Here is a 27,259-nt window from a genome sequence, read left to right on the forward strand (position 1 = left end):
ACTATGTACTATGTACTATGTACTATATACTATATACTATATACTATGTACTATGTACTATATACTATATACTATGTACTATGTACTGTATACTATGTACTATGTACTATGTACTATGTACTATTACTATATACTATATACTATATACTATATACTATATACTATGTACTATGTACTATGTACTATATACTATATACTATATACTATATACTATATACTATATACTATATACTATGTACTATGTATTATGTACTATGTACCATGTACCATATACCATGTGCCATGTGCCATAAACCACAACGCCACACACCACATGTCACATGTCATACACCATGTACCATACACCATACGTTATATGATATATATCATATAATATTATGTATTGTATATTATATATTATAAATCCTATTGTATATCATATATAATATATATATGAGATTGTCAAAGAATAACTGCCTTTCAAACTAAAATTAAGTGTGAAACTGTCAAACAGTATATTAATTTTTAAAATAAAATCTTTTGAAAAGGAGAGCATGGTGGATCCTCAAGGAGGCCTGTGCTCATTGGAGGGACATCTCACTGGAAATAGAGTTCTTCTTCCAACCCTCCCTTCCTTTATGGTTGGTGATATTCATGGAGGTTGCTAAACACCCAGTATGCTCTTGCCTCTGTCCTTTCCAAGGTCTATAGTTTGAGTGGTTGCCACCATTCTGATGTAATTCCATCTGAGGCTTTGCTGAAATGGCTCAGTCAGTGAGGAGCTTGCTGCCCAAGCACAAAGACCTGAATTCATTTCCCAGAACCCATGTGCTATGGGTTTGGAATCCCAGCACTGTAAGGCAGAGATAAGTGGATACTTGGGGCCCACTGGCTAGCCAGCCTAGCCTATTGGGCTAGTTTCACACTTGCCCATAGAGTCCATATTAGAAATATTGCTGTAAGTTTTAGGCCAACTTGGTCTATGTGGCATGTTCTAGACCAGCCAGAGCTACATAGTGAGATGCTATATGTGCTAGCTAGAGTTAGCTGAAAGGAGGGAACCTTAACTGAGAAAATGTCTCCACAAGATCTGGATGTGGGGCATTTTTTCAATTAGTGACTGGTGAAGAGGGCCCAGCCCATTGTAGGTGGTATTGTTTCTATAAATGTTGCTTTTATTTCCTCAGATGATGAGATGAGAGCTGTATCCAAGCTGTGCAAATACCTAGCTTTGGCCAAGCCCAGAGCATTTCCTTCTTTGTTCTAACTATCCCTAAACCTAGACCTGGAAAGTTCTAGTCTCTGTACAATCTAATCTTCCATACTAACTTATTCAATCGGCTTCTTTCTACTTTTGCCTGAATTGCTCTGACTGGCCTCATACTAACCTTGGAAATATGTTCAAATCTTCTGGGCTCCTTCTTGTTCTCTGGCTCGTTCTGTCTTCACTTGTGTCTATTGTTCTCTGCAACCACTTTCTGTAAAACTACTATACATATCACACCACACCACACCACACACCATACCACACCCTTCTCTCTCTCTCTCTCTTGCAACTCTTCAGTACCTCTCTTTCCTATACTGTTCTCCTGTGAGTTGGGTATATCCTATCTCTGACTCATTTTGTCAAATCTTTCTTTGATTCGTCACTTTGTCTGCCCCTCAATTAGACATCATTTTCAAACATGGCTGCTTCCTTCTACAAACTAACCTTACCCTCATTGTTAGGGATTAAAGGTGTGAACTAAGGACGAGTCTATATTCTAGCCAGATCATACTGTAATCCAGGGTGTGTCTATATTCCGGCTGGATCATGTAGACCAGTTCCATGGAGGAACTTTGGATGTGATCCTTTGCCAGAACAGCCATGTCACTGGATTAAAATTCCTCTACATGGTTCTACAGGAAAGTAGGCTGAGCAAGTCATGGGGAGCAAGTCAGTAGGCAGCACTCCTCCACGGCCTCTGCATCAGCTCCTCCCTTCAGGTTACTGCCCTGTCTGAGTTCCTTTCCTGACTTTCTTTAGCAAATGGTCTACCACGTGGAAGTATAACCCAAATAATATCCTTTCTTCTCCAACTTGCTTTTGATTATGGCATTTCATTTCAGCAATAGAAACCCTAACTAGGACACTGAGTTTTTAAAAATGTAAATGGCATATAAGAAATGACATCCAGGTTTGGTCCCCTGTCCTCCACATACACATATGCATGAATACACACATACAAACACACACACACACATACCTGCATACACATGGATACATAGACAAATGTTATCTAACTTGGCAGGCAAGGTCCAGAAGAAGCCATCCCTTGAGGTGATCAAGACTGTAAAGTATTAGGTCCTAACTGAATGGATTACCCCTAACATTCTTGCTCTGTATGGAGACATTTTGATCACATTCTCCAGTTTCTTCCTGAAGTCCCCCTCTACCTCCAGACCCACAGTGGGTTAGATTTTGTTATCGCCATATAATGATTTCCATTTTTCTCATGGGAAAAAAATGAAAACAAACCATTATTTGTGACTCGCTGTTCCCAATAGTCACACCAAACACTGATCGTCCTGTTCTAGATTAGACAACAGAGCGATGGAACGTGCAATGCCTGAGAAATTACTAAAACGTCCTCCATACCCAGGTACTATGCTCATCTGCTACTTAAAGAATCAGCCCTGCTTCAAATGAGCTTAGAAAATTACAAATGGGTATCACGACAGCCTGCAATTTCCATCTGGAGGAAAATATTAAAAGGAGTCAGAACATCCCCTTCCTATGGTGAAATCATTCGCTGTGCCTAAATAGCTTGCTGTTAATCTACACTGAGTTCTGAAGGATTATATGGGACAGAGTCCAGAGCACTAGCCCAGTCTACAAGGGGAAAAAAAAACCGTACAGTATCTAAGGGCTCTCCAGCAGGTACAATGCCTACATGCCCTTTAACATCATCTTAGGATCAAAAAGGAGGTCTAAGAAAAAAATAATAGCAGCAACACAGCCTTAGCACTTATGTGTGTGTGTGTGTGTGTGTGTGTGTGTGTAGATAAATAGTTAGATAGATAGATAGATAGATAGATAGATAGATAGATACAGATCAGACAGACAGACAGACAGATGTTATTTGGATGTAAAATATTGCCCCACAAGCTCATGTGTTTGAAACATCTGGAGTTGCTGTTTTAGGAAATTATTGAGAGATAGGGGGATGGAGGCTTAATGAAAATATGGATCTCTGGGGGAGGGACAGGCCTCGAGATTTATAACATCCAGCTTCCTGACCTCTCTTTAGTTCCTGGTCCACTGAGATATGAGCAATCAGCTACATAGACCTCTCATCACATCCTCCAAACATTCCTGTTACCATGCCTCTCCACCACATTGGTCTGTACTCTACATGTGCCAAAACAAATCCTTCCTCTTTTAAGTTGTTTCTTGTCAGGTATTTGATTGCTATGATGAGAAAATCTGTGTGTGTGTGTGTGTGTGTGTGTGTGTGTGTGTGTGTGTGTGTGTATGCACACGCACACAAAGGCACTCCAGAAGACAACACACACATTTATATGTGAGAGTTTGTACCTATAAGGGTATATACATACATATGCACACATACATATATTACATATACATATACATATACATATACATATGTCTAGGATACAGATAGCAGCCTGTGAAATCTTACTCACCTCAAGAGGTTCACAAAGGTGCTGAAGTTTCCTGGAATGACCAGCAATAAAGCCACAGTTGTGGTGAAGATTAAGGCTGGCGCTGGCGTAAGTCGATGCACGTGAATCATAGACATAAGTTGGGGCTGGAAAACACAGTCAGTGTGAGAGAGGCTGTAGCAAAGCCATAGGAAATAGTCTGTTCCCTGTCATGCTCTAGACACCAGTATGGGAGTCATTAGTACCATGGCTTCCAGGTTTCCTTGGGTTACTATGGTACCCTGGATCATTCTACCTCTCTTTGTGCCTTGTGATGGGAATATAGTTCTCAACTATTGATGTGGACTAGACTCTGTCACTTGATTCGTACAATAAAACATGAGCACAAGTGACAAGCAATGGCTTTCGACATGTTCATACGTTTTATCTGACAACTTGAACCCCTGGTTCCTGAATTAATCAAGAAATGCTCCCCAGGAACCACCTTTGCTTTGGCCTGGATCCTTGAAATAGGAACTGAGTCATTCCAAAATAGGAATGACTAAAACAAACAGGGCTACAGATAACACAAGGATCAACAATTAAACAATTACCTCAAGCCACAGGTCGTTTGTTATTCAATGTTATTATTACAGTAAACACAACCCAGGGGCAAAGAGCCTCCAGGGAAAAGGCCACTATGTGTACTTTGGGCCCCCTCCCAGTGGCCTCTGGACTCTTTGCTGTACACAAATAGGCTTTATCACTCATATCTTCCAACCCACAGAAGGGGAGCATGAGTGCCCTACAACCTGGAAGAAATTATGAATATGTTAGAAAGGTATAACATGCCACGCCCCCCTCCCCATTCTCAGAAGAAAAGAGGATCGCCTCTGATTGGGAAGGGCTCAGGCTTGGGCTAAAAGCTCAGGAAGGAAAAGGTATAGGAGGTATAGGTGAAAGGTGTCTCAGCCCCTCTTGCAGCCCTTACCACCTTGTGTGACCCCCAGATCCCACTTCTTACCATGTGACCTTCCCTAGCAGCTGCATAGCACACACGGCTGCCGCTGAAGTATCCCCCATTGACAGTACCAAATGTTGAAAGTGCAACAGCCAAGGGCACCAGCCACGCCCAGGACCCCAGAACTTGGTCCCTAGAACAACAGAGGGATCAATGGCAAGAACTCTTGCAGTAACTTGAAAAGGGACCAGAAGGTCTCCTCGGAAACAGAGAAAACAGTGCACTTAAAGACAAGTTCAAATCCACGTAGAGCGCCATCCTTCCCTATCCCTAATGCCTGTCTAGGGCCCAGGCGACGCACCACATGACTCACTCACCCCCAGCTCACAGCTATGGCATCAGAGGAGAGGATCTCGGAGGGTGACATAACCAGCAGGTAACTGATATTGACCAGGATATACAGGATGGTGACCAAGGGGATGGCAATCATCACTGCCCACACCAGGTTCTGCTGCAGGGTCAGGGAGAAGAGGGCAAAGGTTAGGCAATGAAGTCTTTCTAGGTCTTCAGAACAAACTCAGAACTATGTTATTATGCACAGGGTACTGGGCCAGACCCTGGGGGTTAGAAGCACTGTGCTCCTCTCCCATGACGTCATGATTCCAGAGCATGGGCACACAAAGACAGATGTGTGGGAACCAACAAGAGGTGCCAAGCAGACAGCGGTAAAGATACAGAGGGAACGGTGGAGGCACCACCAAAGCTTTCAGGATAAGGAGGGTCATCACTGGGGCTCTCTCTGAGGAGTGGAAATGACTCAAGAAGATGTGAAAGAGAATTTTTTTTTCCTTAAACAGAGGAAAACAGAAGAGAAAGAAAGCTAAAGACCTCACTAGTATGCTTAGCCATGGGTAGGATCTGCCCCTCCTGGGAACATCCACTTCTGATTAGCATAGTGTCCTTAAAGAAAGGACAGTTTCCAGAGCTTTCTGCCAGGACTGAGCTCTGCTCATAGAAATTCTTAAAAGTAGAGAGGGACACGGAGAACAAGGCGGCCATCTCGACCTAGCTCAGCTCTTGGCAACCAGCCTCAGCGTGGATGCTGTCCCCTGTCCCTGTGTCCCCTGGTACACTGGCAGGCTCTGTCCTTTCTGGCCTCCAAGCTCATGTTTGTACTGCTTCTGCAGAGCCATGCCTAGACTCCCTGCCGTCTCCCGGGAGACCTTGTTTGACTGTTCTGAATTGTTGGTCTGCCCTCCCAAGAGGACTATATTGCAAACTAGGGAAAATGAAGCAAACAGAACAGCAACAGCCTCTTGTGTGTGAGTTCTCCCAGGCCCCCCTCCAGCCTTAAAATCTGGGACTCCCAGTTCAAAGGAAAGTTGCCTTGACCACAGACTGGGTATAAGCAGCTACTGCTTTACCACCCAGGGCGTGGAATGTGGCTCTGCCTAGGTTCACACAAGTCTACCTGTAGCCAAGCTGTTCTGGTTCTCACGGGCTTTATTGAGATATCCTCAGCACAGTGAGCACCCAATATGCATGACCCAACCACACAGGTAGTCAGGGCAAGAAACACTTTTAAATTTAACCTCTTTCCCAGGTAATGAGCCACGACAATAGCAGAGCCCCGGGTTGGCTGACAGACATGTTTCTGGCCACTATAGCACACGAAGAGTGAGGTTTTCCGATTTCATTCTGAGGGCCTTGAATTCTTCATTCAAAACCTAAGGAGTCTGCATAATAAGAGTGACCCTGGCTTGTACTTTCTTTGGTGCAGGCAAGGAGAATGAGAAATAAATATACCCTTTCTCTAGCCTTCAGAGCGAGTTAAGGCAGAATTTTAAATCAGGGCATTTTGGTGACTGGCTTAGGTTTTGCTTTGAAACCCATATCAAGGAAGCCCCAGTTATAGCAGAGGTCATCAAAGCATGAACCAAGTGGCCCAATATTGGCAAGAAACTTTCACTGAAGCACAGCTGTGCTCCTGTATTTACCTACAGCAGTTTTCCTGCTACCACAACAGAAATGAGTCGTTGTGACTGGAACTAATGAATACAGAGACTGCAATCTCAACTCTTGGATCCTTTCTAGGAAAGCTTTGCTGATAACCTCTGCAACCATAGGAGCTGATCTTCAGCTTGCGGGACCTTACTCTTTCCTCGACCTAGTGGAAAAGTCCATAGTCTAGCTTGAGAAAGGGGTCCCTATGGCTGTGAGACAACCCTAAGCCCGTGCTCCCCATGTACTTCCCAAGCCGTCTGCCAAGAGTGCACCAGTGAAACCTCAGAGGCCTAGGAGTAAGTCGGGGCAGTTATTACAACAGTCCCTTTTCACACACAAAAAATTAGGAGAACAAAATTACGTGCAAAGAATTAAAAATCACCAGGCATGCTGATATAGTCCTGTAATCTCACCATTCAGAAGGTAAAGACACGAGGATCAGAAGTTCAAGGCATTCTTAGCCACAGAACACTTTCAAGGCCCACCGGGCCTACAATGAGACTCTTGTCTCAAAGAAAAAAAAATAATAAAAATAAGGATGAGTCCCTAGGACTCCTAGCATGCATTTGTTCTCTCTGTGTGTCTCTCTGTGTCTGTCTGTCTGTCTGTCTGTCTGTCTCTCTCTCTCTCTCTCTTTCTCTCTCTCTCTCCTGACTCTATCTCTCCCTTATCTTTGTTTCTATCTCTCATATGTCTCTGTTTCTCTCTCCTCTGTCTCCATCTGTTTCTATCTGTTTTCCATGTCTCTATCTGTCTCTCAGTCCCCTCCCCCGTCCTTGTGCTTCTCTCTCCAAGCTGCCCTTCTCTTCTCAAGTGCCCCCCTCCAATGAGCCTTTGTCATGCCTCTGAAAGCCAGAGTGCCCCTAAGCCAGCCCAGCAGGGACAGCGGAAGACTTGTAGTTCCCATTCTGTGAGAATTTGAAATTCCTGCAAGGGAAGAAGACAAACAGCATCTCAGAAAATATATTTATGGCAAAGATCAGCATGTTAATCATGGAAGATCCAAATGCCATAGCTGAGTCCCAGGTGGCCTTGAAGACCGGCTGGCACAGCGGTTATCCAGGCCAGACTCACAGGTAAAGTGAGGAGGTGAGACTGGTTTGTCCCTCATGCCAAAGTGCCTCCCAGGCTTCAGAAACTATGAAGTATTTACTGCAATCTTCTAGAGGGGACAATCCAGGAGGTGGCCAACAGAAGCAATACGAATGTTGACAGTATGAATTCAAAATAAGCCCCCTCTTGTAGACTTCAGTATTCCCCTGCAAAAAAAAGCAAATGTGGGGTGTTGATAGTTAGCCTAAGGGGCAGAAAGATGAGCCCATGGGTATGATGCTATGAAGTACTCTGCTTTATTAAGAAGCCATAGTTAAAATCCCATAAATTACTCAAGGCAGATGGGTTGCCATGCAAGTCCTATGAATATAGCAAGAGAACCTTGATTCCAATTAGATTGCTCACGATCTCAGTCATTCGAGTAGCTGGAACACCAGTTCCTACAGAGGTTCAGAGGTTTGCCCACAGAAAAGCACAGTCAACTCACCTTTGGGTTCTTGAGCTCCTCTACCACCGTGTTGATATTACTCCAGCCATCAAAGGACCACAGCCCCTGGTAGAAAGCCATGCCAATGCGCCCAGCCTGCTGTGTTGTGTTGTGGAAGGTAAACAGCAGGGATTCTGTGGGAATATGGCCCTGAGCTAGCACCACGACCCCACCCACTACAATGACTATCAGTGAGAACACTTTGGCAACCGTGCACACGTTCATCAGCACAGTGGACAACCGTGAGCTCCAGAAGTTGATCAGAAGCAGCAGCAGGATGCAAGAAGAAGCCACAATCTTGACTATGACCTGAGGGAGCGAAGAGCAGCCTGGGTAAAAGGGAGCCAGTACATACTCAGCGAAACTCAGAGAGACCGCAGTGATGGCAGCTGGTCTGCCTACCAGGACGAGTGTGTAGATGACCAGGAAAGCAGGCAGAGAGCCAAAGGTTCGCAAAATGTACGCATAGTCTCCCCCAGATTCAGGAACCAGGCTGCCCAGTTCAGCATAGCACAGGGCACCCAACAGGGCCAAGAGACCACAGGTTGCCCAGACAATAAGACTGGCTCCAGGACTGCCTATATAAACCAAGACCCCCTGTGGGGACATGAAGATACCAGAACCAATCATACAGCCAGCGGTCATGGACACAGCACTCCACAGACCAATCTCCCTCTTCAGCATCAGCCCCGCTGCCCCACTGCCCTGCTCTTGCCCCGCAGGCTTGTCGCTGCCATCTTTCTCCTCACTTTTCTCCATCTCGAGACTTCAGCAGACACTGCCTCTGGTTAGAGACAGGCACAGGCTCTGGTACCTACTGTCTATGGGTTTCCCAAAGGCGTTAATGATTACAGTGCTGGAGGGAGTCCAAGCGAAAGGGCAAAGATACAGGGTGTAGTCTAGAAGGAGCTGATCAAGCAAGTAGTCCACCTCAAGACTCAGCACAGACTGTCTATTGGAGCCACTGGTCAGTATAACTCAAGAAAGGTCCAGGAGAAAAGGGGTGGTAATCTCTACTGACATGTAGGGTATGGCTCAGTGACAGGGTGCTTGTTCAGCATCTGCAAGTTCCATCCCCAGCACTGCAGATCGGAGGAAAGGAAGAAAGGAGGCAGGGAGAGGGCAAGAGGTAAAAAGAGGAAGGGGAGGATGGAGAGAGGGAAGGAAGGCATGTCTGTCGCCCAGCTCCACAGCAACATGTGGAACGACAGCTGGATGAACGCTCTATATCGGCATGAGGACAGCCAAGCATCTTCCTTTCTTTGCACATCTTCTCCCCTCCTCTAACACTCACTGTACCCTCGGCCTCTGGCATCTCCCTTCTCCCTTCACAACACAGGTAGAGCCTTAGCCATTCCTTCCTTCTTGCCAGGGAACAAGCTCCCTCCTGTATCTTCTTCACCAATCCTCCTGGTTCTTCTTTGGACTAGGCTTTATGAAATTGACTTTAAGGCTGTCTTGGAATCCTTGCTTCCTGGTAGACTTCCTAAAGATGTTTCAGACTCCCCCAGGTGGTAAGTAAACCTGTCTCTGTATGTTAACTAAAGCATAAGTTGATAGAGCACATATTTTTAGGATGAGACCACTAATTTCAAATCCTAGATCTACAGCCTCAAAGTTGTATGAGAGGTTGAACTTCATCGTACTCACCCATCAATTAGTGATGTCTAGCTTGTAGAGATCCTTGAAGAATTAATAAACAACCCGAAGTAGTTTGGATAGTATATGAAGCAAAGTAAGCATTTCATCAATGTGGTCACATCTCTTACTCTCTGGACAACTTTCATTAGTTCAACTGGGGAAGAGAGAGATTGGTATTGATACCAGGAAGATTCAAAGGAGATTATATATAGATCAAAGAAATTTAATCCTGTTAAATATAATTTAATATTAATTACATATATACAAACATATATACCTAGGTATATACATATATACATATATGTATACATATATATACATACATATACATACATATACATATATACATATATGTATACACATATATACATACATATACATATACCTAGGTATATATGTTTGTATATATGTAATTAATATTAAATTATATTTAACAAGATTAAATTTCTTTGATCTATAAATAATATTTATTTCAGGATATTGTGTCTAGCTTTTTTATTTATTACCCTTTTACTTTAAAAATACAGTAATAGAACCTTTACTATTGTTAATAGTGTTACAGAAAGGTAATAAGAACTTACTGGAATTCTGGGAAAAGATGTTGGCTCCATAAGTAGGCAGAAAGGTTCTTAGCATTTTCTAAGCTCAAGCTAGCCACATGGACAACTTGGATCTCAGGAATGTGTCAATACTAGGACGGTCTCAGTTAGGGTTTACTGCTGTGAACAGACACCATGATCAAGGCAACTCTTATAAGGTCAACATTTAATTGGGGCTGGCTTACAGGTTCAGAGGTTCAGTCCATTATCATCAAGGTGGGAGCATGGCAGCATACAGGCAGGCATAGTGCAGGAGAGGCTGAGAGTTCTACATCTTCATCTGAAGACTGCTAGGAGAAGAGTGACTTCCAGGCAGCTCAGATGAGGGTCTTAAAGTCCACACCCACATTGATACACCTACTCCAACAAGGCCATACCTTCTAATAGTGCCACTCCCTGGGCCAAGCATATACAAACCATCACAAGGACCTTAACTTGCATGGCTCTTGAGTGTCCCTCCTATTTTCATGTCTGTTGAAAGGATAACCTCCTATGCATAGATACGCTATTTTTTTAGAGTGGCTGACAGGTTGTGGTCCAGTTAATCTAATAATGGCTGTCTATCAATGGAAAGTCTAAGAATCCAGTGGTTGTTCAGTCCATGAGGCTGGATGTCTCTGTTGGTCTTCAGTATATACCAAAATCTTGAAGAAGTAAACTTTAATGACAGTGAAGTGATGGATTTGCCATCGAGAGGAAGACCATCAAAGGACAAGAGCAAGCAGTCAAAGGACAAGAACACCCTTCTTCCATAGGCTGCCAGCAGAAGGTGTGGCTCAGATTTAAGGTAGTTCTTCCCACCTCAAAGGATCCAGATTTAGGGTTGGTCCAGTCTCATGAGTTTTGGTTAATTCCAAATGTGTTCAAGTTGACATCATCAAGACTAACCATCATAAGCCCCAAGCTATGAGCACTGAGAGTTCAAAACTACCACCCTGTGTTGATACCATAGGAAAGAGAACTTGAAGATGACCTCTGTATGGAGCCCTGGCTTCACTGGCCTTTGAACTTTTGAGGTTTCTTTTTTATTATAATCTGTATATACTATGTAAGTTTCATCAGGTCATTTCATTTTGAATAGTCTATCAATATTCTCCTATCGGTCTTTTGGATAATCATCTTGTCCAGGATTCTTTTTAAATAATCTCTGAAGTATGTTTGAAAGTCTAGTAATTTAGGTGGCCATTCCGACAAAATCTGAACTCTCTTTTTATGGATAGACCAAGTTACTATTAGACTCCAAGATTTTTGGAGAGATTTCCTTCAACTCCTTCCCTGCCCAGTTGAAAGATCATTTAGCTATCCAGTCACACATTCTGTGGAATCCTGCCAACTATGCCAAATGCTGACGTATAGCCTGTGTAATATCATGCTAATATAAAAGTTAAACAGACCCCTCATCAAGCCGGGAGCAGTTGGTTGGACAGAAAATGCTGCTACAAGATCCCTGAAGAATATTTTGTAGTCGAGGGTGCTTCCAAAGCTTTCAGGTTCACCCCACATCCACTGTGAAGTCCTTCAGCTATGACAGGTCGAGAGGATAGCAGTGGTAGAGCTCCAGAAGGTCTTTGAGAGTGTTGGCCAGCAGCTAGAACTGACAGGCAGGCATGTGTGAGCCAGTGACAGTGCTAGAAGTTCAACAGCCGCTGAAGCTGGGGCCACACAGAGAGGCCAATCTCAAGTCCTCTTGACAATACTATCAACACAGAGGCTAGAGAAGCCATTTTCAGGAGCATAGCAGTGAGATCCTAGAAACCATTTCCAAAGTTCCAATGTTTGTGTCATTTCATTGGGTGATAGTAGAATAGGACCCCAGTCCCTAAGACCTTAGCATAACCTACTCCATTTTGGAAATACCATTCAGGCTTTTAACTCAGTAGATAGACAGACAGCGCCACCTGCCAAAACTAAAACAATGGCCTAACCCATTAACTTCCTTAGTTCTGAGAAAGTGTAAAAATGTACTGACCTTGCTCTTTTGCTTCTATAGTTCTTCTGACAAACTGTTCTTTTTTTTTTTTTTAAGATTTATTTTGCTTATTCACATAAATACACTGTAACTGTTTCCAGACACACCAGAGGAGGGCATCAGATCCCTTTACAGATCCTGTGAGCCACCATGTGGTTGCTAGGTATTGAACTCAGGACCTCTGGAGGAGCAGTCAGTGCTCTTAACCACTGAGCCATCTCTCTAGCCCCTAATTAACGTTCTTGTTAACTGAAGTATATCAACCCAGGACATGGGTAGATTGTCTTTTGCTACTTTGTTGGTTCTTCTTTCTTCCATCCTTCTTCACTCTTTTTCTTCCACCCTTTCAATCCCTTAACACTAGATAAATAGTAAAAAGAACAGAGAAGAAAGGAAACAGATCCTTAAATAAAGTCAGGGGTCAGAAAGGGGTAACCTTAATCATTAGACTACTGACTGATGATTAGAGGTGTCATGTTCCTTGGGACGAGTTTGAATCTTTGCTGTGAGGATATATCTATTTTCTTTCTAATGTTGTTCCTTCTTGTGCTCATGACTACTTAACTGCAATCAACAACAGCCAACAACTAACCAACTACCAACTCTGCCTCTCGGGCCCTAGCATCTATCTACCCCCTGAAAAGTCCCCAGAGTTCCAAACATCACACAAACACAGGAACTATCTGAAGTTGACAAAATCATACCCTTGCTAGAACATGAAGGAAATCATAGTCAGTTGCTGTGGACAATTTGAAGCAGCCCCATATCCCCACACTTGGGATTAAAATTAAAACATATTCTTATAATACTTCTGCATTTTTTGTTTTGTTTTGTTTTGTTTTGTTTTTCGAGACAGGGTTTCTCTGTGTAGCCCTGGTCGTCCTGGAACTCACTCGGTAGACCAGGCTGACCTCGAACTCAGAAATCCGCCTGCCTCTGCCTCCCAAGTGCTGGGATTAAAGGCATGGATTTTGTGCTTATAAGCTCACCATGACCTTTTCGCCAAGATGGCAGCGAAAGCAAAGAAGGAGGCTCCTGCCCCTCCCAAAGCCGACGCCAAAGCGAAGGCCTTGAAAGCTAAGAAGGCAGTGCTGAAAGGCGCCCACAGCCACAAAAAGAAGATCCGAACGCCACCTACCTTCCCGCGGCCCAAGACCCTGCAGCTCCGGAGGCAGCCGAAATATCCTCGAAAGAGTGTGCCCAGGAGAAACAAGCTTGACCATTATGCTATCGTCAAATTCCCACTGACCACTGAGTCAGCCATGAAGAAAATAGAGGATACCAACACTCTTGTGTTCATTGTGGATGTCAAGGCCAACAAGCACCAGATCAAATAGGCCGTGAAGAAACTCTGTGACATCGATGTGGCCAAAGTCAATACCCTGATAAGGCCGGACAGAGAGAAGGCATATGTTCGCTTGGTTCCTGATTATGATGCTCTAGATGTTGCCAACAAGATTGGGATCATCTAAACTGAGTCCAGATGGGTAATTCTAAATATATACTTTTTTTCACCATAAAAAAACAAAACAAAACAAAACAAAAACAAAGCTCACCCAGAGAAAGGCTTGGAGTTACACTGGGATCCTGACACACCTAGTGTAGTCACTGCCCAGTTAGGCCAGCTAATACAGACTTTCTATTGACTTAAACCCATGTCTTAGCAGACTTCTCTGGTGAATACACCACACCATTAGCTTTGCACTATCAGGACACTTGGGGTTAGCTCACTAACAAGTCCATGCCATCTTGGGGTTACTTCATTAGCATATCAAGGCCTAGCATGTTTGAGTATGCCTCTGAGCCCTAGCTCTTATCAGAGCTGCCTAGTGACAAGCTTTTATCTCACAGCCATTACATTATGCCAAGTCACACAAAATGATTTCCCTTGGGTCCAAAATGATTTCCCTAGCAGTTGTTGAGTAAACACAAATCAGAATGAATGTAACAATGTAGAGAAACTTGAACTCATATACATTGTTAGTATGAATGTAAAACTGGCGAAGGCACTGGAGAAGATAGATATTTCACAATTCAAAAACTTGAACATATTCTTGTCATAGGCCTGTTGCGTGTATTTTTAAAATCACTATTGCCTTTGCCCCGGGGTCGGACCATGCTCTGGCCCCTCCCGGCTTCCCCTTTGTTCTACCTTCTTTTGCTCTGGGGGTTGACCTCACTACCAGCTTCCACCTAAGACCTTGAATCTGCAGATAAAAGACACACACACAGTGTGCTACCTTACAACTTGCCTTCTGGGCACAATTGCTGGGTGTTGATATCTCCCACCTGGAGAAGTGTGCCATTGTGCTTAAAGGCTCACACTTAGCTCTGCCTCAGTGCATTGGTCAGCTTTCTGTTACTGCAGCAGACAGGGGAGGCAATCTACTTAGAAAGAGAAAGGGTCTGTTTGCGATCACCATCTCAGAGATTTCATTCCATTGCTTTGGGGTCTGCCATGAGGCATCACAACATAAAACAGAAAGGTTATAGAAGAGCAAGCTGCTTGCATAATGGGTTCTCTGAGGAGGATTCAGGCTCCAAAAACCGCTTTTGAGGGGTATGCCTCTGATGATCTAGCTTCCTCCAATTGAAACAACTCTTAAATATGTTAAGCTGCTTGTCAAGACTTTAACACACAGGCTTTTAGGTCAGAGAGAGTTTGGCAGCTTAACTCATGAGAAAACAAAATGACGTTCACAGGAAGGCATCACCTGAATTCTCACACAGCAAGCTATTCTTTTTCTCGTTGTCAGTTTGTTTTGTTTGAGATAAACTCTCACTGTATGTAACCCAGGCTAGCCTCAGACTCACACCCCCCATGCCTTGACTCCCATTAGGCCTGGCATAACAGCACTATTCTGTGGAAACAGCTCATATTTATATAAAATAATGAGTATATGAATGAAGTGTAGCTTATCTGTATAGTGGAATGTAACTAATGCATAAAAACATGAAGTGAGGATTCTTGCAGCAACATGGACAAACCTTGAAGACATTATCCTAAAGGAAAGAAGTCAGACACAGGGGCTGAGGATACAGCTCAGTTGACATTATTGTCTAGCAAGCACGAATCTTGGGGCTCTGCCCCCAGTACCATATAAAACCAGACAAGGTGGCATACACCTGTAATCCCAACACTTGTGAGGTTGGGAGTTCAAGGGCATCCTTGGCTACACAGTTGGTTTAAAGCCAGCCTGGGCTGCATGAGATTTTGTTTAAAAAAACAAATCAACCAAACATTGAACAAGCAGAAAGTATGACTCAAAAGACTTCATAGTATTATGACTATGTTTATAAAAAGTGTCTGGGATAGATAAGCCCAGTAAAACAATATGGATTTGAATTAATGAATTTTCTTTGGGGGAAAGTGATAAGAATCTTCTAGTATTAGCTACTGCTATGGCTGTACAACATTATGAATGTAATTTTAAAAAGTACATTGGAGGGGCTGGAGAGATGACTCAGCAGTTAAGAGCACTGACTGCTCTTCCGAAGGTCCTGAGTTCAAATCCCAGCAACCACATGGTGGCTCACAATCATCCTAATGAGATCTGACACCCTCTTCTGATGCATCTGAAGACAGCTAGACTGTACTTTGATATAATAATAAGTAAATCTTTAAACCAGAGTGAGCAGGGCAGATTGGAGCAAGTAGAGGTCCTAAATTCAAATTCCCAGTAACCACATGATGGCTCACAACCATCTGTACAGCTTCAGTGTACGCATATATGTAAAGTAAATAAATAAATCTTTTTTTAAAAAAAGTACATTGGAGTCGACCTGGGGCTGTAGCTCAATAGTAAATTCGGAGTAAAGTTTTTGTCCAGAATGTGTGAGTCTGGGTTCAGTCCCTGGAAATGTTACACAAACTGAAAACAAATAAACAAAAACAAAAACCCCTCTGAACTTACATTCAAGCAATTTTGTTATATATTTTACTTCAATTTTTTTTCATTAAAAAGAAGATGGAGGGTAGGCTAGAGAGATGACTTGGAGGTTAAGAACCCTCATTATTAAGGACCCAGATTGAATTCTTAGCACCCACATGTTGGCTCATAACTCTCTATAACTCCAGTTCCAGTCCAACACCCTCTTCTAATCTCTGAGGCACCAAGCACCCATGTGGTGCATGTACATGAATATAAACAAACATTCATACACATGAAATAAAGCAATATAAACAAACGATTAAAAAAAAAGAAAACATACTAGGCCATCAAAATAGCTCAACTTGCAGTCAAGACTAAGACCTGAGTCCAGTTTCCAGGACCCACATGGCAAGGAAAGAACTGGCTCTCCCATGGTGCCCTCTGATTTCCACATTAATTAACACTGTGGTATAAGCAAGCCCTCACACATACACAAATAAAAAGATTTCCACATTAGCATTAACACTGTGGTACAAGCAAGCTCCTCACATATACATGAATAAAGAATTGAAAGTAATTTTTGAGGGGCTGGAGAGATGGCTCTGCGGTCAAGACTGGCTGCTCTGCCAGAGGACTTGGGTTCAATTCCCAGCATCCACGTGGCAGCTCACAAATGCCTATAGCTCTAGTTCCAGGGCTGACACCTTCACATGTTCATAAATGCGGGCAAAACATTGGTGCATATAAAATAAAAGTATTTATAAAAATAAAATAATTGTTGAAACGTTTTAAGGATTAGGAACAGGATTTTGAAAGGGTCTGTGCAAGTTGGGGATTCATCTCAGTTACTACGCGGTGTTTGCCTATCTTTGCAGAGACTTGGATTTGATCCCCAGCATCACATAAAACCCAGGGGAAGTAGCACAAGAAGGTGGAAGTAAAAGTAGAAGGATTAAAAGTTCAAGGTCATCCTCTGCTACCACGGCCAACCTGGTATCCTTGTGACTCTACCTCCCAAAACAAAGCTAAGCAAAGCCACCTCTCCAAATACCACATTGCCGCATTCTGTTAGCTTCAAAGCACGCCCTCCTCACTTCCCTGAAGTAGAGCCTCGAGGAGCTCATTCTTTTCCTGGCTCTCCCTACTAGCCCAAAGCCCCCCAGGGATTCTTTATTATTATTTTTTAAAGATTTGTTTATTTAGTATATGTAAGTACACTGTAGCTGTTTTCAGACACCCCAGAGGAGGACGCCAGATCCCATTACAGATGGTTGTGAGCCATCGTGTGGTTGCTGGGATTTGAACTCAGGTCCTTCGGAAGAACGGTCAGTGCTCTTAACCACTGTGCCATCTCTCCAGCCCCCAGGGATGCTTTATGCTGCTTTTGGAGTAGGCCTTCCTGCTCCAAACGTCAGTCAGCTGCCCCCCAGCTCAACGAACCAAGCGCTGAGCCAAACCAGGTAATGACTTTTCTAGAGAACAATGGCAGCTGGCCCTGACTTCTACCAGGAAGTGATAGACGCCCAGTGCCCAAAATTGCAATGCAGGGGATACATGAGACACTATTTTAAAATGCATTTTTTTAAATAATCTACAGTAACTAAACATTAACCCAAACCGAGGAATCCTGAATGCATCCCATGCTGAGCATCTGCAGTGCTGACAGAGCCCTAAAGATGAGCTGATCCAACCCTATCTTCTTAACTGCAGGGACCTGAAGCTCAAAGCACAGCAGCTGGGAGTGTCAGAGACTTGACTCGAACACCAGCCTCTCTGGGTGCTAGTGACTCTCAGAAGCCTCTCTACACAGCTAAGTGAGGGCCCTGAACTACTCCTCCGAGATCTTTTCTTCCCAAAACTATATTCCAGGTAACTGGGCCTTGGATGACTATGCAGCAGTGCAGGGATGGAAGGTCTTAGGGTGAAGGACAAAGGACACTGTTCTGTATCAGGGATCTCTCAACAGTGACCTTTGCCACCTGGACTCTGGGTATCACACACATACCCCCACCCTTAACTGCCATTCAATGACTGGCAGATTTTCAGCCTGGACTTGTTCAGGTGGGCCTTCGTAGTTTTCCTTCTGTGAAGCATGCTTGCCTTCACTGTTCCTAATGCCCAAAACACAGACTTCAGCCATATCCATCTAGCCCAATGCTTCAGCTGACTGTCCCCGTAGGAAAGGTGCCACACTGCCTTTCCTCTGGCAGCACATTGACATTATTCCAGACAGCCACCAAGCACATCCCGTATGGCATAATTAAGGTCATCCACATCTGGGGCTCTGGGGAAAGGATCTCTATGATGCTGTTGAAGCCAGTGACTTCGATTCAAGCCCCTGGACCCCTCCTTAGATCCCTTTTCCAGGAACTCGCCTTCTAAGCCCAAACAGGACAATCCTTCCCTGAGTGGACCACAGCTGTGATGCTGTTTTTGTGTAGCTATGGTGGGGATAGGGAGAGACTGCTGTCAAGGCCTACAACTAGGTGTCAGGTCCACATTCCAAAAGGTAGAAGAGCAAACGGCTATTTCTCGTGCTTGTTTGCAATATTCTGGCCTCCAGGCTCCTTCAGTGTCACAAGAATCTGATACACATTTCAGAGTCCACTTGGCTGGCACCCTAGCTCTCCTCCCCTCTTCCCTCCCCTAAACTACCCAGCTCATGGATAGTTTACTTCTTTCCAGCTACTCATTCTCCTCATTATACCAACATGCTTTTTTCCCCCTATTTTTCTCTCTCTCAAAAAAAAAAAAACCAACCAAACAAACAAACAAAAACCCTAAAACATTTCCACTTAACCATACATGGTCATGCTATCAGTTTATACATTGAGCTTTCCAGAACATTGTTCTAGAAGTTTCCTCACACACTACCTCCCAACCAGATTCCTCTGCTTCTGTTCCACTCACCTGGGAAAATTCAGCTTCTCTGGCACTGACTGCCTTCAGAAATGATCCTGACTACTCAAATACCTCTGCCTGTGACCTCTGGTTACAAGGGGCCTTTCAGAAATGACAAACCCTGGTGAGGTGGCCTGGAGCTGCTCATAGGAAGGATTTGGGTTTTTGAGACTCTGCATAATGGTGAACTCCTTTCAGGGATGTCCTGGACACTGAATGCGACTGTAGTTAAGTTAGTAGACTGCCTGCCCAGCATGCACAAGGTTACATCCCTAGCATGGCATCAACTGCCAAAGGCCTGCACCCATAGTTCCAACACTTGGGAGGTAGAAACAGGAGGATCAGAAGTTCAAGGTCACAGTGAGTTTGTAGCCAGGCTTGGAATATTTGAGAGTCTATTAAAGTGGTGGGTTGGGTGGCAAATGGAGATTAATTGATCTCTGTGAGTTCAAAGCCAGCCTGATTTCCATAGTGAGTTCCAGGTTGCCCAAGGCTACAAAGGGGAAACCTTGCCTAAAAACAAATAGACTAGAGCATTGTAGGATATTCTGGCTACAGATCACTCAACACTTATCTCTTGAGCTATGTGGCCCTCAGCCCTGAAAGAGCCAGGCACTGAGAAGGTCCCATCTTCCTGTCAGGTAGAAATAACCTCCGGCAATGTTTCTCAATTTAGAAGGCAGGATAGAGAAGCAGCTTCTCCCTTCTTTCCTAAACACAAAATCTCCCACCACATAGGTCGCTATAACAAAAGGAAAAGTCCTGGGAGGGAAGAGGCCCCAGAAGTTCAGCATCTCCTTGATCCCCACAAGAGGGCAGTTTACAAACTAGCTCTGCGTGACTGATGGAATTGAGGCTGTGAGATGTCGCCCTCTCGTGGACACAGAGGGATCAGACAGATGGAGGAGAGCCTAAGAGACGGGTTTCGAAGAAGGCAGGAGACGCCCATCCCCTTGGGGGACAGACATTCCCATCCCTGGGGCCATCCAGCTTCTCACCTGCAGCCATTTTTCTCACCGTCCCTGGAGTTCATCATCTCGGGCAGTGACCAACACCTTCACCCACCCTAACCAAGCTCTGGCCAGGCTGGAAATTCTTGGACTTGCAGGTTCTTGCTTGTTCCTCTAGAGGAGCTCCCTGTGGGTCACCTCAAACGTCATCTTCTCTAGATTCCAACTCCCATTGATTCTTCTGGCTGCCATTGCACAATTGTGGGGTTTTATTTGTTTTGTTTTTGTTTTGTTTGCTAGATCTACATTTCTGTCCCTGACTCCTCTCTAGAGCAACAACTCTCAACCTCAGAGTCGAGACCTGTTTGGGGGTCAAATGACCTTTTCACGGGGGTCCCATTCCAGATATCCTGCATATTGGATATTTATATTATGATCCACAACAGTAGCAAAATTACAGTTATGAAGAAGCAACGAAAATAATTTTATGGTTGGGGGTCATCACAGCATGAAGAACTGTATTAAGGGGTCACAGCATCAGGAAGGTTGGGAACTGCTGCCTTAGACCTTCAGATCGATCGGTTCAGCTGTCTGCTGATGCCCATCTGCCAGCTCCTCAAACCCTTCCACCTCGGTATATTCAAACTAGAGCTCATGCTCTTCCTCAGCCCCTCTCCTGTCCTTCCTATAGCGCTTGAAGCCTACTGGGTTCCCTTGATATGGGAGACACTGGGATGGGTCAGCAACGGCAGCCTTGGGAATGAGAAATTTATTCCTCCAAGTGCAAAGTGTTGCTAGAAGAAAGTTTGTTTATTTGTTCTGTTTTGTTTTTTTGAGACAGGGTTTCACTATATAGCCCTGGCTATCCTGGAACTCACTCTGTAGACCAGGTTGGGCTTGAACTCAGAAATCTGCCTGTCTCTGCCTCCCAAGTGCTGGGATTAAAGGTGTGCACCACCACTGTCTAGTCCCATATAAATTTTTTCTTCTTTTTCTTTTTCTTTTTCTTTTTCTTTTCTTTTCTTTTCTTTTCTTTTGTTTGTTTGTTTGTTTGTTTGTTTGTTTTTTGGTTTTTTGAGACAGGGTTTTTCTGTGTAGCCCTGGCTGTCCTGGAACTCACTCTGTAGACCAGGATGGCCTCAAACTCAGAAATCTGCCTGATTCTGCCTCCCAAGTACTGGGATTAAAGGCGTGCACCACCACTGCCCAGCCCCATATAATTTCTTTAAAATTCTTTTTTTTTTTTAAAGATTTATTTATTTATTATATTTAAGTACACTGTAGCTGTCTTCAGACGCACCAGACGAGGGCGTCAGATCTCATTATGGGTGGTTGTGAGCCACCATGTGGTTGCTGGGATTTGAACTCATGACCTTCCGAAGAGCAGTCGGTGCTCTTCCCCGCTGAGCCATCTCACCAGCCCCATAATTTCTTAACATAACATTAAAAATGAAATCCAACAGTGTACTTATCTAACTTTATCAAGACAAAGGTTTTTCTTGCCAATGCAATGGCATCTAAATTTCAGGAAGCCTGTTCACATTAATTATTTACCACAATATGAGATATAATAGAGTGTGATGAAGTTCTAGGTAAGATTCCCAGCAAAACATACACATCATACCAGAGAGAGAGAGAGAAAGAGAGAGAGAGAGAGAGAGAGAGAGAGAGAGAGGAGCAAAGAAAAGTTAATTAGTTTATAGCAACAAATGCCTATAATCTCCAGGAACCTAAGATAAGAGGATCAGATCAAGGCCAATCTTATCTACATAGCAAGGCCTTATCTCAAAATACGAGAGATTCAAGAGGGTGTGTTTGTGTATGTGTGTATGTATGTGTGTATAATATTAACAGATTAAAAAGAAAACAGTCAATAGCTGCAAGGAAAAAATTGCTAAAATTCAATACAAATAATAAAATCTGGAAGTACCTGAGGAAAAGTGTTTGAACTACATGATTTAAGTCCACAAAAATCTCAGTTGTCAACCTATATAATAATCAACCTAAAAGTCAAATTGAGGCCAGTCAAGTATCAGAACAAGGGTTTATTGGAACCAAAAAGAAGAAAGCCACCTGGGAAGAAACAGTATGGGAAGGGCTAGAGTTGTTGCTGTTGTTTTTCTCTTACACTAATAACAACAAGAGGGAGGCTGCAGCAGCCAGCACAGGATACCGATTGGCTCTCTTCCATCATAGGTAGCCCCAGGTGAGAAGAGAGACAAGCAAGAAAAGGCTTTCCCTGGTGTGTGCTGGTATTTATACAGCACAGGAAGTCTGCAGAGACCAGAGCCCATGTCTCATGTTTTCCCCTGGGCTATAGAATTCTGTGACTTCATTCTTGTGACACTTTAAAGTACTTTCTCATTTCCACCCTTCAGTTAACATAAAGATGAATGGTTAATCTGGTGCAATCATTTTGAAAAATCTTTCTCTGGAATCATTGATGATCTGCAGATGGTTCTGGAGGTTCGGCTCAGGGGGGTGGGGGTGGGGCAGAGGCTAAGAACTAGAGTCCCTTGTCATTAGGAAAATTCATTTCTAGACAGCTATGTCCTATGTAGGAAGAGAGGAGGAGTCTAGGGTTATGAGGCTGGGACCAAATCATGGGTAGCCACAGAGAACTCTTGTGAGCACCCACTCTTTTGACTACATTGTTTCATGGCTTAAGTGATCTGGTAGATAGGCAACATTTTTTTAAAAAGATTTATTTGTTTTATGTACATGAGTACAATGTAGCTGTCTTCAGACACACCAGAAGAGGACATGGGGCCCCATTAAAGATGGTTGTGAGCCACCACATGGTTTCTGGGAATTGAACTCAAGACCTCTGGAACAGCAGTCAGTGCTCTTAACCACTGAGCCATCTCTCCAGCCCACATTTGCATTTTAAAAGTATGAATGACTCTTCAACAAAATAAGACATAAAATTTACAATATTGTTATGAGTGCATGGTGTCAGAAATGTCAATAACATATTTGTGTCTTTCTACAGTGACACCGTTTATTGAGTAATAATGAATTCACTAAGTAGGTGGTTTCATTAGCAGCAATTTGCCAAGTAACTCCACTTTCTTTGCTATTCAGGCCAAGAGAAACACAATTTTCTTCATTCCATTTTCTTTATTTTGAGGCAGAGTCTCAATAATTAGCCCTGGCTAGCCTAGAACTCACTATATAGATCAGGCTAGTCTTCACTCTGTAGACCAGGCTGGCCTCGAACTCAGAATTCCACCTGCCTCTGTCTCCCAAGTGCTGGGATTGCGTCACCACTGCCCTACTTAGTCTTCACGTCCTAGGTCTGACTCTGCTTCGCTACTGTTGAGATTAAATGTTAATTTTAACTTCCAGATCACAAGTCATATAGTATGCAAATACATATCCACACTGTGGGGAGCTCTTGGGGCCACTTCTAGGACTTTGGCAAGAATCTGACCTTGGGCTCGGACAAGGAAGTAGACTCAAGATGAATACAACTGAGGAATGAGTTCTTTGTGTCTTGATCAGCTCCTTAAGCCCCAAATCATGGGGCCTTTGTTATGCCTTGTTAGTTCCTTAACTATTTACTTTGTCTTTGACCTAGAACTGACCCTATTCCTTGCATGTGCCTAGAATGGTATAAAAACAGACTGGAGAAAATAAACCCACTTCAGCACTGGCTGGGGTTATGTTATAATGCTGTCTAATTGTCTTCCCCCCCCCCCCTTTAATCCTTACTTCTTCCCTTGATACCCTGTTGACTGACTGAGCTGGCTTAGTCAAACACTTATTATAGATTGGCTGTCAAGGGTTAAATATACATGGCAGAGTGGAAAGTCAGCTGGAGATACTAACATAGAGTTGGCTGATTTTGGATCACAAGTTTACACAGAACTGCAGCATTAAATCCATCTGTAGAGGTGAGTTGTAGGAACTGAGGTCAGGACCTTGTTCAAGTGGACAAATGGATGGCATGTCCTAACATACTGGACAGGCCAACTTCAGTCCAAATAGGCCTTGTCAACAGCAGAGACCAAGCCAAACTGAAGCCCCTGGGACAGTCAGAAAAATCACTTTTGCCTATGGGTCCCTTGTCCACACTCACCAGATGGTCAGAGGCAGGAAGGAGGAGCCATCATCATCACACTGTAAGGCATTGTCTTCTTTATGGGATCCAGGTAAGGGAGCTGGACCCGTTCCCTAGTCTGCTGTGTCCAGTAAGTTCTTGGGGCTGGTTTATTTGACATGATTTTAATGCAGTTGTGTGTTCCGACAATCTCAGTTCACCACCATAAATGTGTAGAGTGGCACCTCTTCTGCTCCCAGAAATAAGCCAGTTATCAGTCTGTACCACCTATGTGGTGCCAGACAGATGGTACCAGTCCACCTAGAGTTTTAAAATAGTAAGCTAGTCAAAAGTCCACCTAGAGTTTTAAAATAGTAAGCTAAAATGTCTGAAAGTCTCTGGGTAGTGGTGGCGCTACACCTTGGGAGGTCCCAGCACTTGGGAGGCAGAGGTGGAAGGATTGCTCTGAGTTTGGGGCTCACCTAGTCTACAGAGAGGCAGGGCTAGACAATGAAACCCTGTCTCAAGAACATAAACAACAACAACAACAACAAAGTCATGCTTTGATGAGTGATTTGGATGATAGACCTAGTCCTTCTAAACACCCAAACACCTTCTAAACACCTTTTAAACTTCTTTTAGAATCTAGATGTTAGGACAAACCCCTTTAAAAAACAAAGCGAAGAAGATCTTCTATGCCCATTTGACCAGAGGGAGTACTTGGGTATGCCTCTTCAGAGCCTTTTGGCCATAGTAGACAGGAATATTGTAAAAGTGAATTTTGAAGTCCCTAAATACACCAAAAAGTCTACAATCGGACTGTTTTGATTGTTTTGATTGGAGTAATTGCTCATCTTGCTTCAGTTTAAAAACAATTCTTATTTTTGAGAAAAAAAGATGTGTATTAGGAGTTTACAAAAGATTTCCATTGAGATAATACATCAGTGTAGATGGAACAAACTGGGGGGAGGTTGAAACTACACAGAACATTATGGGTTGGGACTTGTAAGGTACAATCACTGCTAGCCCTAGACCTTACCCAGCCTGATTTCATGGACTCCTAACAAACAGGGTACAGTGGCTCATCTCAGAAACCAGAACTAGCAGTGTCGAGAGACAAAAACAATGCATTAATATTGTTCTAAGGGAGGATGAGGGAACCAAGTGTCCTTAGTAATGTCTTCTAGGGTACTGCACAGATTCTAGATTATACCAGGAAAGGTCAGAAGGGGGAAGAATAAGACCCATGGGGTAACTGTCCTACTGTCTTCTGGCTGATTATTATCTCAGGACTGGTCAGGCAGAGGTATTGTTAATAAGAAAATTGCTATTGCCTTCAGGGTAGTTGGGCCCTTATCTCAAGTCTGCACTGGAATCCTAGATGCTGCCTAGAAAGACCAACTCAGAGCAGAGGATACGTGCAAAATGGAAGCAAAGATGCTAAGCTTTCATCCTGCTTCTAGTTAAAGGGATGTAGGGATGGGTGGGGGGGTGGGAGCTTGGGGGGATAGAGGGCATCTGCGACATGTAAGCATCTGCAATGTGTGGGCATCAGCAAGCTGGAGGAGGAACAGAGGCTCCAGTTCTTACTCCTATGAGTACTTATGAGTTTGCCCCTAAAAGAGCCCCCTGGCAGCTAATTGTAGCCTTAGAAGATCTTCAGTTCAGAAACAATCCTAATTCTTTCTTGTTGTTTTTTAAAGAGTTGATCTTTCTTTGCGCTGCATTTAGAAGCTTCTAAATACCACTAAAGATAAATTTTCCACTTTATTTTTTGTTTGTTTGAAACACATAGACACACACACACACACACACACATACACACACACCACTAATGATACATAGTTTTGAAAATAATCAATATTTTTTGAAAATAATAAATGAAAAACACAAAACATGAAAGTAAATGTGAGAGTCAAGAGCCACTGGGCACCCATGACAAAGGCCTGTAATTATAGCTCTTGGGACGTGGGTGCAGGTAGATCCAAAATTCACAGTCAACTTCAGCTACTTACTGAGTTCCAGGTCAGCCTGGGCTGTGAGAGAGCTAGTCTCAGGAGAAAGAGAGACAGAGAGAGAAGGGGGAGAAGGGAGGAGGAAAAGGGGAAGAAGGAGAAAGGGAGGGAGGGGAGAGGGAGGGAGAGAGAGAAGGAGAGGAGAAGGGAGAGGGAGAAAGAGAGAGAGAGAGAGGGAAGGAGGGAGGGGGAGAGAGAGGGAGGAGGGGAGGGGAGGGGAGAGGGAGAGGATAAAATGGAGCAGGGACTAGAGTGTCAGCTCAGGGTGAAGAACATCTGCTGCTCAGTTGTGAAGACTGGAGTTCAGATCCCAGTACATGTTTACACATGCTTCCCAACACTAAATAAATGTAAAACATATTTTAAAAAGAAAGTAAGAGCTGCAAGATGGCGGTGCACAACTTTACTTCTAACACTTGGGAGGCAGAGGCAGGGGGATCTCTGTGAATTCAAAGACAGCTTGGTCTTCATAGTGAGTTCCAGGACAGCCAGGGGCTACACAGAGAAACCCTGTCTCAAAAAAACAAAAACAAAAACAAAAAGTAACAAAACAACTCAAATAGTCTAAACATCTCCACTGGATGTTAGATTCCAAACGAAAGCAAACAATGAGGACCAAGTATGGGCTTAAAAGTTTTGAGCAGGAGCTGGCGAGATGGCTCAGCGGGTAAGAGCACTGATTGCTCTTCCAAAGGACCTGAGTTCAGATCTCAGCAACCACATGGTGACTCACAACCACCCATAATGAGATCTGACACCCTCATCTGGTGGGTCTGAAGACAACTATGGTGAATTGCAGGCTGGAGGGAGCTGGGCCGGCAGAGGTCATGGGTTCAATTCACAGCAGCCACACACACGATGATGGCTCATGGCCATCTGTACAGCTACAGTGTACTCATACACATTAAGTAAATAAAATAAATCTTTAAAAAAAAAGTTTTGAGCAGATGGGGTTGTCTACATGGGACTCAAATGCCGGAAATGTGTCATCACATTCTGTTCGCTGGCAAAGCAGACATGTTTTAATTGACTAAGATGTAGACCACAGCTATGGGTGCATGGGAAAAATGCCTAGTATGCCTGAGTAAGAAATTGACTATGTGATGTGCTTTGAAAGTATTCGAATTTAAAGTATTCAGAA

At 43.7% G+C, this 27,259-nt stretch overlaps 1 protein-coding gene and 1 pseudogene across 2 annotated transcripts in view; one reads left to right on the forward strand and one right to left on the reverse strand.

Moving 5' to 3' along the window:
* The window catches only part of LOC116080362 (b(0,+)-type amino acid transporter 1-like), a 10,565-nt gene extending 1,656 nt beyond the window's left edge, over positions 1-8,909 (reverse strand). The window contains exons 1-4 of one of the 2 annotated variants that reach the window (XM_031356739.1): positions 8,130-8,888; positions 4,963-5,096; positions 4,649-4,778; positions 3,667-3,791 (exon numbers count right to left, since the gene is read on the reverse strand). In XM_031356739.1, coding sequence (XP_031212599.1) covers positions 3,667-3,791; positions 4,649-4,778; positions 4,963-5,096; positions 8,130-8,888 — 1,148 coding nt within the window. Of the gene's footprint in view, positions 1-3,666; positions 3,792-4,648; positions 4,779-4,962; positions 5,097-7,541; positions 7,849-8,129 lie in introns of those variants that run through there. The other variant, XM_031356740.1, reaches the window with a different exon arrangement.
* A 4,436-nt stretch (positions 8,910-13,345) lies between these two features.
* On the forward strand, positions 13,346-13,849 carry LOC116080349 (annotated as a pseudogene).
* Positions 13,850-27,259: the final 13,410 nt, after the last annotated feature.

This window comes from Mastomys coucha, unplaced genomic scaffold (assembly GCF_008632895.1).
Source record: "Mastomys coucha isolate ucsf_1 unplaced genomic scaffold, UCSF_Mcou_1 pScaffold6, whole genome shotgun sequence".
NCBI classification, from domain to species: Eukaryota; Metazoa; Chordata; class Mammalia; order Rodentia; family Muridae; genus Mastomys; species Mastomys coucha.